Here is a 13356-nt window from a genome sequence, read left to right as displayed (position 1 = left end):
GAGTCTCCAAAAGAGCCTGTGGGGTCTCCAAAAATCAGTGAGACAGAGGGCACCTGTCTTTCCACAACTGTGGCACAGAGGGACCGGCTTGAAGGGACTGAGGGACGCTTTGCTTTTCACAGCAACATCAGCAGATAAATCAGCTTCACATCTGCTTGAATATGCCTGAAAGCAAAAGTGATTTGTCTCTTGTGAAGAGAGTGAGGATGCAGGAGGACCCAGCTTTGCTCTCCTCTCTGGCAGGAGAAGGTTGGGAAAGGCAGCCCAGCGTGGGCACCTTCCCTGCATCCCAAGGGTGGTGCTGGAAACTCAAGGCACGTGCCAAGCCTTACCAAAAAGTGACAAGTGAACCTTAGCAGGCCAGCAGGAAGGTTCTTCTGCTTGGCATTGATATTCCAACCTCACAACCTCCTTTAGGAAAGCCAAAAATGCTCCAGATCTTGAAGACTTTACTTCAGTCAAGTGGAATTTCATTCACGCCCCAGCAGACTGTGAACTGGTGTCAGTGGTGAGGGACACACGTGGTCCCTGGTGGGGAGGTTACAGTCCAGAGGGGATTTTTAAAATCTATTTTTAAAGCTGCCCTGCTTGTTTCCTCATGCCCTCTCCTCCCCCTCCAGCCTGGTCCCAGACCCTCCCAGTGCACAGGGCTCCCAGACTGGGTTAGGTGATGCATTTTCTATGCATCAGCAGGTCCCAGCATCCACATAGGAATAACTTCCAGGGTCCTCACCTGTGAGCAGGTGAGGAGAAGCAGAGAGAGAACCAACTCCTCCTTGAAAACAGAGAACAGCAGATGTACAGTGTAGTTTTCCCAGCTATTGGTTCTGCAGGGAGCTCTGGTTTCTGGTCCTGTGGAGGAACCTCCTCTCCTCTCTCTCTCTAATGATGCTGCCTTAGCCCTCCAAATTTAATTACCAGGTAATTATACATCACATTCCGTGGTTTGGTCCTGGCAAGGGCTGAGTGTCACCAGTGTGGAGACCAAGAACCTGAAACCCCTCTGGGACCTCCAGCTCTGCATCTCCCACAGGAAAACCCAGAAACCAGGGACAAGCCCCATGACAGAGTGGGGACATCATTGCCACAGGGCATCCTATGGTCCCCAGGATGCCATTCCCAAACCTGTGAGAAGGAAGAATGGGGAAGGGAGCCCATTGAGGAAGGCACTTTCTCTTTGATACATCCCTCACTGAGAGGTATTTGCTGATAAGCTGATAATCAGGTGGCCTGGTCACCCCCAGGACGTTGGACCTTGGTGCTTAGAGAATATTTGATCATACAGTATCTCCATTAGGAGTCTGTAATCCGCTATCACAGCGTTTGAGAGCCATCTGAGTATAAGGAGATTTTTATTAATGGTTCATGAGCCTAAAAGTCAAAAATTGACTCTCAGAACAGATTTTAACAGTTTGCGTGGGATTAATATGTTTATCTATCTCTTCACCACCTCTTCTCCCCCCTCCCATCATCACCTCCCTCTGCTCTGTCCCAGCACTGAGGTGCAGCAGCAGTAACAGCAGCAGGGAGACACCAGGCAGCCCCAGCAGCTGGAAATGGCATTTCCCCTTCCCTTCCCTTCCCTTCCCTTCCCTTCCCTTCCCTTCCCTTCCCTTCCCTTCCCTTCCCTTCCCTTCCCTTCCCTTCCCTTCCCTTCCCTTCCCTTCCCTTCCCTTCCCTTCCCTTCCCTTCCCTTCCCTTCCCTTCCCTTCCCTTCCCTTCCCTTCCCTTCCCTTCCCTTCCCTTCCCTTCCCTTCCCTTCCCTTCCCTTCCCTTCCCTTCCCTTCCCTTCCCTTCCCTTCCCTTCCCTTCCCTTCCCTTCCCTTCCCTTCCCTTCCCTTCCCCCTTTTCTCTCTCCCTCCCTTCCTCCTTCCCCCTTTCCCTCTTTCCTTCTTTCCCTCCTTCTCTCCCTCCCTACTTCCTTATTTTCCTTTTTCCCCTTTCCTTCCATTTCCTTCCCTCCCCTCCTGCACCTCCCCACACCCAGCCCAGCCCTCACACCACACCCTGACCCTCAGGATCCCCCATCCCTTCATCCCAGCACAGCCCCTCTTCCCAGTATTCCCTTTCTAACCTTCCCAACCCCAAACCCATTCCCAACCCACCGGCCCTACCCCCAGCACACCCCAAATCCCAGGGAAAAGGCGGTGCCAGGGGTGTGAGTGGGAGTTTGGGCTGTTCCTGTGCCACTCCACCCAGCACCAGGTGGTGAAGCTCCACTGCCTGTCCCTAAATCCGGCTTTTTTTCAGTGAATCTCCCCTGTCTCCTTGGAAACTGGCAGTGCTCCCCAGCCCCGGGGTCCTCCTGGAAATGCAGCATCCCAAAAGTTGTCCCTGTTTTGGGGCTCCCCAGGCTGGGGTGGGAGCAGGGATGCTCTGGGTACTGGGAAGCACTGGGAAGTGTGGACTGGTGTTGGTGGGGAGCAGGCAGGGAAAGGAATATTGGGCAGGAGAGGGAATCAGGCAAGGAAACAGAGCAGGAGCAGGAGGGGCTGAGCCAGGGATGAGCAGGGAGCAGGCAGGGAGCAGGCAGAGGTGCTGGAACCGGCATTCCAGGCGGCTCCGTTATGGTTGCACTCGAGATTTCCCTCCTGTTTTTCTGCTTTCCCAGTTTTAGGGGTTTATTTTCCCCCTCTGGTGGGAAACGTCACACTGCAGAGCAGACAGAGGATTTGCTTGTATGTGTATTTTTGGGGGCTGGGCAGGACACCTCAAATCAAACACCCTCCTAATCAGCTCTTTGCCCCTAAATCCGGCTTTCCAACACTAAACCGACGTGGTCTCCCCAGCTTTTCCCCAGATTTTATTGGATTGCCTACCGCAGCCTGAGTTCAGAGGAAATGTATTCTACCAGGAGATGTAAAACATTAAAAATTTAAAAGGAGTTAAAACACTCTTTACAGAATATTTTGTGTTTGCCAGCTCACCTTGGGAATTTGCCCTTTGCCCACGCATGTGCCCATTTAAATTAAACTCAGAAACAAACAGGGAGGCAAAACGTGGAAAGTACAAAAAGCCAGGGAAAAATCAGAGAGACTCCTGCCATGAATTAGCTTTTTCTGATAAAAAAGGAGAACTAGCTGGAGGAGCTCATCCCTGACAGACAGGGAAATACTCAGGAAAGAAAAGTAAAAGATAAGATGGGGAAAGCTAAATGCAAAGAGAGGTTTTAAAGAGGCTTTAAAAAATTAATAATCAAAAGCTCAGGAAACAAAGAGCTTTTCCAGGCAGGTGGGATGGCCGTGCCCCAGTTCAGTAAGGTTTCCTTGAGCATGTTTTCCTCAAATAGATTTTTTGGGAGAGAAGTAAACTTTGTCGATTTGAAGCAAATCAGTGGAGAAATGAAACTTTCTGTGCTGCTGCAGCTTGGGAGATGCCGGCGGCGGGGACACGGCTGGCGCTTCCCAAACCTCCCCTGCACGAATCCTCCCGACACAGGAAAATAAACGAGGAAATCGCCGCTGCCGTGAGGCAGCACAAGAGCTCTCCTTCCCCCGGGGGGGTTATTTCAGAGGCTGCTCCCTGCCCGAGGGGGCACAAGCGGCACTGCAGGAAGGAGCGTTTTGCTGGTGCCTGTGGAAGGAAGGGCAGGTTTGGGATGCTGGGATGAGGAGCCCAGAGATGGCTGGAGAGGCACCGTGGCTGTGTCATCACAGCCCTGGGGACCAAGGTGTGGTGCTGGTGGCCCCGGGTGGCTCACAGGGTGCTGGTGACAAACCCTGGGGGACAGCCGGTGACAGGGCACGGGATGGTGCTGGGAGCTTTTCTCCAGGTCTCTCCCTTTCCAGACATCCATTATTTTGCTGTGCTAAATCCATCCCGAGAGTTCAGGGCTCCAGCAGCCCCAGTGCTGCACATGGGAAGGAGAGAGAAAGAAGAAGGACAGAACAAGAGCCACCAAGAACACGGATGAGTGGGAAGGGCCTGATCCTGCATCCTGAGGCACTGGGGCTTCAGCTTGTGAGATTGTAGCTCACTCATCCCTCTCCTTCTCCAGCACCTCTGCTCAGAGCACCCTGTCTGATCCAGGTTCCCCCTTCTGCAGCCTGGAAAGTTTATGGCTCTCCCCAAATACACAACTGGAGACTCCATCCCCTGGGAAACCACAGAGCTAACGCATCCCTCCCTCCCCACCAAGAGAATTTGGCGAAGCCGGGGTGGGAAAGGTCACGTTAGCCAAGGTCTGCTTGTAATGAAAGTCATTTGATTAAAAAAAAAATCAAAAATAAAATAAGGCCCCTCCTTGATTTTGCTTCCTTCACCTCGGGGAGCTGCCAGCAGAACCCCTTTTGTCTCAGCCCTGCAGAAGCAGCCAGACCCTCCTGGTCTCCCGTGCCCGGCATCGCCCCTTCTCCGTCACTCGCCGGCTGCGATTAAAATGGAAGACAACCATCAAGTGTGCTAGAACCATTTTAATATAATTATACATATCTGCCAAATCCAGGAAAAAAAAAAGGTTTATGCATATATATCTTTTTTTTTTTTTCCTTTTTTTTTTTTCAGTTAACATCTGCAAGCATAAACGACAATGAATTTTTTTCGGTTTAAATTCATCCAGGTCAGAGCAACTGCCCAAAGTCCTGTTGGATTTGATGGTTACTGCCAGCGTGGCCAGCAGTAACTGAGCTCCAGAGGAGTTAAATGTCCTCGGGTGGGGTATTTTCGGTCTTTCCTCTTTCATTCAGAGACAGTTTGTTGTAAAAAGTTTCAGTGCAGTTCACCTCGGGTGAAAGGCGATCGTGTTTTTTGCGTTTTTCTTTTTTTTTTTTCTTTTTTATTATTTTTTAAATATATATTTTTAATTATTTTTCTTAAAGATGATAATAGGTAACTCAGTTGCTCTGAATTTCACTTATAATTATAACCTATTTAAATCACAGCAGAACTCCCGCTGGTGCAGAGTTCATAGTTGCATACAATACAGGAGATCACAGTTTTGAAGTCTAGCACAGATTAAAAACCACAGATGTACCATTTATATAAGACACACACTGATTGTCTCTTAAAAACTACATATTGACTCCTTATGAACATTATCTTTTTTTTTTTCTTAATCTTTAAATAAAGTAGTGCAGCTAGGACAATCAGTCACACAACCCACACAGCCCTGAACCAAGTTCTCTGGGTGCCAACTTCAGCAAGTTGGGCATGAAACAGTTGGATGAGCTCGAGAGAGAAAGAAAGAGGGAGGGACAAAAAGAGGGAGAAAAAGAGAGATGTTGTCCATTCTGAATATTTTAACCGAGGGTTGGCTAACACATTGGAAACCTCTGGGTGAAGGATCATCTTTCCACGCACACACAAAAAAAGAAATAAAAACCTAGACTTTTTTTTTTTTTTTTTTTTTTTTTTTTTTTTAAAACTGGCCCGCAGGTGGGAAGATCTCCCACCTCTTCCAAACAAAGAAACCCAACAATTGGCTAAGACTAGAAAGAACACAGATGGGTCTGTCTGGTTTCTGCTCACTAGATGATCTGTCCGTTTAAGGCCTTCCTCCTCCGTTTTTCCTCTTTATTATTCCTTTTCCAGAGCGTCTGAGCAGGAGATGAGTCTGAACGGGATCACACCAACACTGTCCCCCTCTTGTTGCCATCAGTTTTTTTTTTTTTTTGTTCGTTTGTTTGTCCGTGGAGTTATTTTTCTCTTTAATTTAACCAAGACCTGACTAAAGCTGGAGCGCTCAGCCCAGCCTGTTCGTTCTCGTCGCGATTTCTCTCGGTATCGCAAAGGTTCTTCACAAAACCTGGAACTTCCACGACGACGTCTGGTCCTTATAATCCAAGCAGTCAGCATTGAAGTTTAACTTCCAGGAGGCCGTTTGGTCTTTATAATCCAAGCAATCGGTGGTGGAGTTAAAGCCCAAACTGGAGGCTCCATAGCCCTGGGTGGAGAGGGAGGCTGGAGACTGGTTGAGGTGGCTGGTGACCGCGTTGGCACCCATGGGACTCAGGGTGGCCCCCGGCCCGGGGAGCTGGTGGTGCATAGGGGTCAAGTAAGATCCACAGTCCATCCCTCCGAAATAGGAGGTCGATCCAGCGTATCCTTGGCTGTAGCCCGATGCCTGGGTGTAGGTCATGGGGTAGGATCTCTGCATGCAGGAGGAAGAGGTGGACAGCGGGTCTGAGAGGGGGGAGATGGACGCTGGGCTCCAGATGGACACGGGGGCACTGCTGCTGGAAATGGTGGGGACCGAGGTGCTGGAGGGGGGAGTGAACTGCCCGCTGGTCCCGCTCTCCGAGCTCACTTCCCGGGCTGGTGAGTTCTTCTTTTTAGCCGGCCGGACCTTGTTCTGGCCCCCGTTCTGCTGCTGCTGCTGCTGCTGCCGGCACTTGGCTCGGCGGTTCTTAAACCACACCTGCAGACAGAGACACGAGGAAGGGAGAGAGAAAAAGCCCGGGGTTAGGGATGTACAGGCAAACCCAAGGTGGGAAGTGTGGCAGGAAGACCTCGCTGGGGAGGGACACCTAAAACTGTCCCCCAAGAGCAGAGGGTTGCAGGCTGCTGCAAGGAAAAGCTCCGGGGCTCCCCCTCCCTGAGATCATTAGCAGTAATAACAAGTGGAAATCGCAAATCAAACTCCTTAATAAGGTCACTTTTGGGGAGAAGGGGAAGCATTCCCTCTTTGCTGTTTGCCAGCCGGGGACCCCCAGGAATAGCTGTTTAAGGCCTATTGAAGTCGAGCCCTTAATTAGAAACAATAGAACATCAGAAAAGGAGGGAACAATTAGGGAAGCGGAGGCTCGGGGTGGGAAGGAGGGGTAAAGATGCCTCATTTACCCTCCGAACAGGCTCTCTGCTCTCACCCCCTCGGCCAGAGTTGGGTCCTCAGCCCACCTCGCCTTCCCTTGGCAGGGCCCAAGGGTGCTGGCTCTGGCTCTGGGAGGTTTTGTGGGGAGGAGGAGGGGGTTTGGCACGGGGGTATCCCACGGGGGTATCCCAATCCCAGCCACCGTGCTCGGCGGGAACACGGCACCACACAGCCTCGGGAAGCCTCGCCTGCAGGCAAGAGGGAGGGACGGCTTTGGAGATGCCCTGCCCCTGCTGCTGGGGTGTTCTAGTCCCGGGGGGGGGCAGGACCTTCCTCCCCTGCCAGCAGCACCTCCAAAATGCTGCCTGGATGGGATCCCTGCAGAGGACACAGCCCAGCCCCAGGAGAGGGGTTCCCTCCACCAAGGGATCCCCTCTCTCATCAAAGCCCCCTCAGAGGGGGAGGAAGCTCCCACTCTGTACTGGTGTGGGCCAGGATCCCAGTCCGGCCCAGCTCCGGGGATGTGGTGATCCCTGGGGAAGGGGGATCCTCTGTGGCTTCTGCAGGGCCCCTAAATGTCTTCAGGACAGGCTGGGATTTGGGGGTGCTGGGGATGGGTATGGAAGGTTCAAGAGCCGGGACCCTGGATCTGCATAGCTCCCCCTCAGTGCAGAGGGGGGGGGGGGGCACACTCCAACCCTGGGGATGCAAAATGCCCTCACTGCACCCCCACCCATCTCTGAGCCTCCTTCACCCCATAAGGGCTCGATTTGGCTTCAGGACTGGATCCATCCCCTAAACCAGTCCCTTCGTGTCCCCCCCGTCAGGCACAGGCCGGTCCAGCCCCTTCCCGGCCGTGTGAGGGGGAGGGCAGGAGGGGGCTCCGGAGCCGCTCCGCGTCCTACCTGCACTCTGGACTCGGGCAGGTTGATTTTCAGAGCCACCTCCTCCCGCATGAAGATGTCGGGGTAGCGGGTCTTGGCGAAGAGAGCCTCCAGCACATCCAGCTGCGCCCGGGTGAAGGTCGTGCGCTCCCGCCGCTGCTTTCGCGGGGTGGCTGCGAACGGAGCCAGAGGCCCTGGCTGTCAGTCAGCGGCCCCTCAGACCCCGCTGTCCCCTCCAGCCCCTCCCCAGGGGGGCACCCACATTCCCTGCCCTCTCCCGGGGGATCTGCACCCCCAGGATCGGCAGCCACAGCGCGGCAATCCCAACTCCGCATCCCCCCTGGGCGAGTTTGGAGCATCTCGGCCCCCATCCCCAGCACGGGGATCTTCCCTCTTTGCAGCCCGAAAAAAAGTTGGGGGTGCGGTAGAAGGGGGACAGAGAGACCCCACGCCCTCACCCACCCAAGCCAGGGTGATCCCTGGGCATGTTGTTCCTCCAAAATCCCAGCGGCTTCTCCTCCGTGGAGCAAAGCAACAGGGAGGGAAGAGGGGAGAAAAACGTGGCTTACCGGGATAACCGACGGACGGATGCAACAAATCCATGCCCGAGGTTGTGAGACTCAGGCCATTGACTGCGTAAGGTGGTTGCTTAAGATAAGACATCATGCTAAAGTTGTGGCGGGGAGGAGAGTTGGCCGAAATCCGGGCGAGGGGGAGCCGGCCGAGCGCCCTGCCTGCCCCGGGCGGTGCCTGTGGGAGCCGTCGGGCGAGGGGGAGCCGCCAGGTGCCTGCGCAGGAGGGAGAGGAGGGAGCAATGGAGGGATGAAGGGGGAGTCAGGCCAGCTCGCTGCCCCCCCCCTGCCCCCCCCGCTTTTATCCCCGCTGCCTTCCCCCCCTCCCTCGTCAATCCTCCCACTCGGACCCCAACCGGATTTGGGAGCTGGGAGAGACTGACTAGATAAACGCATCTCTCCCCAAAAAGGGCCGGGAGGGGAGGGAAGGGGGGGCACATCCCAGCCAGTAATTACTGCCCGAACAAAACCCCCCCATGCCTTCAACTGCCCGCATTGTACGGCGGCCGGGGGCATTTGCATAGGATTCCCGGCCGGGCACCGGCTAATTGTCTCAAGCAAAACTTGATTGGGGCCATTGGCAGACACAAAGAACCCCTCGGCTAAATAAATAATGCAGATAACAAAGCCCAAGGGTGAGAAACAAAGAAACAATTCAAGAAACCTATCTCTCCACTAGTCTCTTGCAAGGACTTTAATTATCCCAGGTTTGGGCAACATTCAGACCTTCCCCCCCTCTCCCCCTTTCCCCCTTCCCCCCGACGTTGCTGCATTTCAGAGCTCGAATGCCCGCTCGGGGAGAGCCAAACTTTTCTGCTCTCCCGCCATCAGTCCACGTCTGCGGTAATTTCCACCGGCCATTTGCACCTAATTAGTACTCCGGGTAATTAGATTTGGAGGCAAGTAACAGATTTATTAGGCTTTCAAGAAACTCTCGATGACGGAGCCGAAGCTAAACAAACACCTCGGTGGTGAGCGGCCCCGGGACAGCCCCGGCGGGCGAGCGGCTCCCCCCGGTGCCTTCCCGGGGCTGCCCCTGGTGCCCGCCCGGGGCTCTCCCGGTGCCCGCTCGGGGCTCCCCCGGTGCCTTCCCGGGGCTCCCCCCGGTGCCCTCTCGCTGCCCCCACACGGGACCGGGGAGCTCGGGGTGACACAAACGCGCACTCCACCAAAAAACAGCAACAACAAAAAAACCGGTGCACGGCACGGGGCCAGACAAGGACTCCTAAAAAGGCTGAGGCTGGTTTTCCCACAGAAAATAATTTTTAAGAAATCTATTTTTGAGCAAAAGCTCGCCCTTTGCTCCATTGCCAGCGGCCGTCGGGAAAACGAACTCCGGCAGAACTTTCTTCCCGAAACACCCCAAAACTCCGCGTTCCAGCCCAGGGGACTCCCCGGGAGAGCCGAGAGCTGCCGGGGGGCTCCTGCCCCGCCAGCTCCGTGGGTGCGGGCTCTCCTCAGCGCGGAGTTTCCCCTTCTCCCCTCGGGAAAGGGATTTGCCGAGCACAAACGCGGCGAGCGGCGGAGGGAGCGCGCATCCAGCGCGGGGTGCGCGGGGCCGGGCCCCGCTTTTGGGGGGGAGGCTGGATGGGGACTCTTCTGCCGAGGGGGGAGCCCCGCTCCGCGGCCGCCGCTCCTTTCGCCGCGCAGGACGCGCGGGAGAGCAAAGCGGGGGTTGGTGCCCGCTTCCAAACGAGCGAGCAGAAATTTAAAAAGAAAAAAAAAAAAGAAAAAAAAAAAAAAAAGGGGGAAAAATGGATTAAAAAAAAAACAGCAAAAAAAGCGCAAACACCTCCTCCCAGAAAAAGCATCCCTTAAGCTCCGTTGGGTTAAACCCGGCGGCATCCCGCCGAGGCGCCAGCCCGGCGCGGCCGCCCGCGGAGCCCCTCGGCCGCGGGCGCGCATCGCGGGGCGGCCCCGCAGCCCGCGGAGCAACGGCTCCGCTCCGCAATCTGTCACCTTTCCCCTCCTCCGCCGCCCCCCCGCTCCGCGCACAGCCCGGCTACCAGTTGCTCTGCCCTCGCTCAATAATAATTACCCCGTCCGAGAATTAATTATAATAAATGTTTTCTTGATAAACTAACGAGATAATCCGCGCGGCACACGCTCCCTAATTACGAGGCACCGGCCCCGGCTCCGCCGCTCGCCCCGGTGATTAGCGCGGGGCAGCGATCCGCGCCCGGGCGCGCAGCCTGCGCCCCTGGCCCCGGCCGCGCTGCGGGGGCCGGGGGGGCTCGGCCGGGCCGCGGAGCAGCGCGGAGGGCGAGGGGAAAGGTGCCAAGGTAGAAAAGGGAATTTGTTCCCTTTTGTTTTGCAAACGAGAGCCGCGCTCCCCGCCCTCCTCGCCGCGCTCCAACGAATTTCTGACATTTTTCAAATTCTGGTCGATTTAATTTTTTGTTATTAATTCAATTTTTTTTTTTCTTCTTTTCTCCCTCACTGAAGGGACGGTTTAGGGTGATATTTCCCAACATGCGAATTTTCCCCGGGTGCAAAGGCGGAGGGATGGCTCTGCCGGGCGGTCCCCGGCTCTTCTCCCTCCGAACCTCCGCGCTGCTCAGCGGCCGCGGCCCCTCTCCGGGACCGGGAGCGGCAGAGCCGGGCTCGGCGGGCAGCCACCTCCGCCGCAGGGCCGCCAGACCCGTCCCTGCCTCCCAACAGCACCCGACTGCATTTTTAAAATGTTTTCCCCCTTCCTCTATTTATTTTTTAATTATTTTTTTAACTAGAGTTGCACCTTTTCAAAATAAATAAATAATAAGCCTCAACTTTTCTAAGCAGCCTAAATCGAAATAAACCTCAGCAGCCAAAGGAGGATTTTGGTTCTAAAGAAACTTGTGCCGGTGCACAAGGACTTTTCCCGACTTTCTCTTTGTCAGCGCGGTGCCAATTCAGAGGAGAGGCCGGGGCGCGTTACTCGCGGTCGATGTCTCTAGGAAGCGCTTTCCCAAGGCAAAAAAAATTAAAATAAAAAAATAAGGGAGATGGAAACCAGCTCCAGCCCCTCTCCGACCTGGATGCCATTCCTGCCATCCGTTTCGCCCACACCAAATCGTGGAGCTCCGGCCCTAAAACGCCCTGAGGGTTTCTCTCCCTGCGCTTTCCAGCCCGGTTCTCCCGGGCCGTGAGTGCTCAGAAACATCTTTGCAAAATTACTTTGCTGAGTCTCCGCATGGCGAGGAAGAGGAGGAGGATGAAAGAGGGGAGAAATTTCTCCCTTTTTTTTTTTTTCTCCTAATTTTAAAAGTCCAGCTTGAGGTCAGGAAATAACAGGCCAAAGGAACAGGCCGGGGAAAAACCGTGTACCCGAGGAGATCGCGGCGAAGCCCCGCGGAGAGCGAGCGGTTCCGCGCCCGCCGCGGGGACGGGGCGAGCGGGCGAGGGCGGCGATGGGGAGCGCCCCCGGCATCCCGGTTCGGCCTTTCCCCTTCTCATCCTGCAGCTCCCGGTCCCTGCCGGGGACCGACCCGCGGCCGCCGCCTGTCTCCGACCCGGGGCCGGCCCGGCCCGGCCTCTCCTCCCGGGCAGCTCCGGCGGGAGCCGCCTGTTCCCCGCCTCTGCTCACCCCCACGGCACGCAGGCTGGTTAAAAATTATAATAATAATAATTAAAAAATAATGATGATTTTAATTCCCCTCTGCCCGCCCAGCGATGCCCCCGAGGAAGGATGGAGCCAGCGGGTCGGACTTACCTGCGAGCCTCGCCGGAGCCGCGGGCAGGGCCGGGGGGCGAAGGGGGAAACCTGCTCCGGATCCTCGCCAAATTCAGAGCTCGGGCTGGGCTGGGAGAGAAAGCACAAAGCGGGAGGTTAGAGAGCTCGCCGCATGCACATGCCCACGACATCGGGGGAAAGGGGGGGGCGGAGGGGGGGTGGAGAAAAAATGTTTGAAAAAGGAGAATAAATGGGGAAAAAGGGGAGGGGACGGTGCAGGAGAGGGATGCGGGGATGCTCGGGGTCTGGGCTCGGTACATACAGAGCTGGCCGGTGCTGGAGCTGGTCAAAGTGATTTTATTTTTAATAATAGTGGCAGGGTGCGTTGGAGCTGAAGGTCTCTACCTCTCTCGGGGAGCTTTGCTGAGAAAGCGCCTCTCTGGCAACTTTTTGACGCAAACTCTCCAACCAATGGCAGGGAGAGAGTGATTGACACATCTAAGCCAGGGGGAAAATAATAAAAACACACACAGGGGGAGGAAAAAACAGGCCGCTGCTGTACCGGGGGGACAATCCAGAGAGAAATAACAGCCGCCGAAATGACACCAGAATATACATTAAAAGAACCTGCTCGGTTTAAAAATATACATTATGGAGTGGAGCGGATGAAGTCATTGTAGAAATTAATGTGATGGACAGCAGAGATGGAATTAGCGAATTGCCCGGGGAAGGCGAGGAAGGGGGGTCAGCAAAAGGCTGGGGGCTGGCTGTAACAACAACAACAACAACAACAAAAGATATTTAATGTATAGAAGTAAATATTTGCGAAGGGGGGGACACGGAGCCTGCCAGGAGCCCTGTGCTGAGCGGCGGGAGATGGGTGAGAGGAAACCCGCGGGAGCCAAGGGGAGAATCCCCCCAGCACAGAGCGGGGTGCCAGGGTGTCCCCAGCCCCGGGGCCCCCCAGTCGCACCCACGGACCGGCCCCACCCCAATTCCACCTCCCAGGGGCCCAGCCAGCCCTGGAAGAGGGGAAATCGAGTCACCTGGGGGACGACATGAACGCATTTAAAATTCTGTTTTTAAAGATACGTAGGGATGAGGGTGTAGAACGGGACGGAGCCGGCGTCGCGTTGAATTTGCGAACAGGGACGTGCGCATGTTTTTAATGGAAGTGATTCGGGAGCGGTGACGGGCTGAGGGTGAGGAGGGCCCAGGGGGTTCCCGCTGCCGGGCACAGCCCGGCCTGGAGCACCGGAGCCGGGCACCGGGATGTTCCTCTGGCACCTCCAGTCCTCGCTCAACTTCCCCCGGGTCACAGCACCCCGAAAATAGAGCTCTGGCCAAAGGCAGGAGGATGGAGGCGGCTGAGCTCGGAGGGAGGGAGTGCTCACACACTTTCCTCACTTGTGACAATGGGGGGAACAAACTGCAGCGCCTCGATGGTTTTAACGGGGTGACCTATGTTAATGAAGTTATAGCAATTAATTCTCCTCTTTG

The 13356-nt window shown here is 55.3% G+C and overlaps 1 protein-coding gene across 2 annotated transcripts; it reads right to left on the bottom strand.

Moving 5' to 3' along the window:
• Positions 1–5119: 5119 nt before the first annotated feature.
• Positions 5120–8298, bottom strand: OTX2 (orthodenticle homeobox 2). Of its 2 annotated transcripts, none has more exons than XM_063397385.1 (3): positions 8202–8298; positions 7654–7826; positions 5120–6355 (listed from the first exon to the last, which is right to left on the bottom strand). In XM_063397385.1, exons 1-3 carry the CDS (start codon positions 8296–8298, stop codon positions 5735–5737), a joined length of 891 nt encoding a protein of 296 aa, XP_063253455.1. In that variant the 3' UTR covers positions 5120–5734. The 2 variants fall into 2 exon arrangements, with proteins under 2 accessions (XP_063253455.1, XP_063253456.1); XM_063397386.1 differs by having other exon boundaries at positions 7654–7805.
• Between the last annotated feature and the right edge of the window lie 5058 nt (positions 8299–13356).

This window comes from Prinia subflava, chromosome 5 (genome assembly GCF_021018805.1).
Source record: "Prinia subflava isolate CZ2003 ecotype Zambia chromosome 5, Cam_Psub_1.2, whole genome shotgun sequence".
NCBI classification, from domain to species: Eukaryota; Metazoa; Chordata; class Aves; order Passeriformes; family Cisticolidae; genus Prinia; species Prinia subflava.
This window is presented reverse-complemented; position numbering and strand designations above follow the sequence as displayed.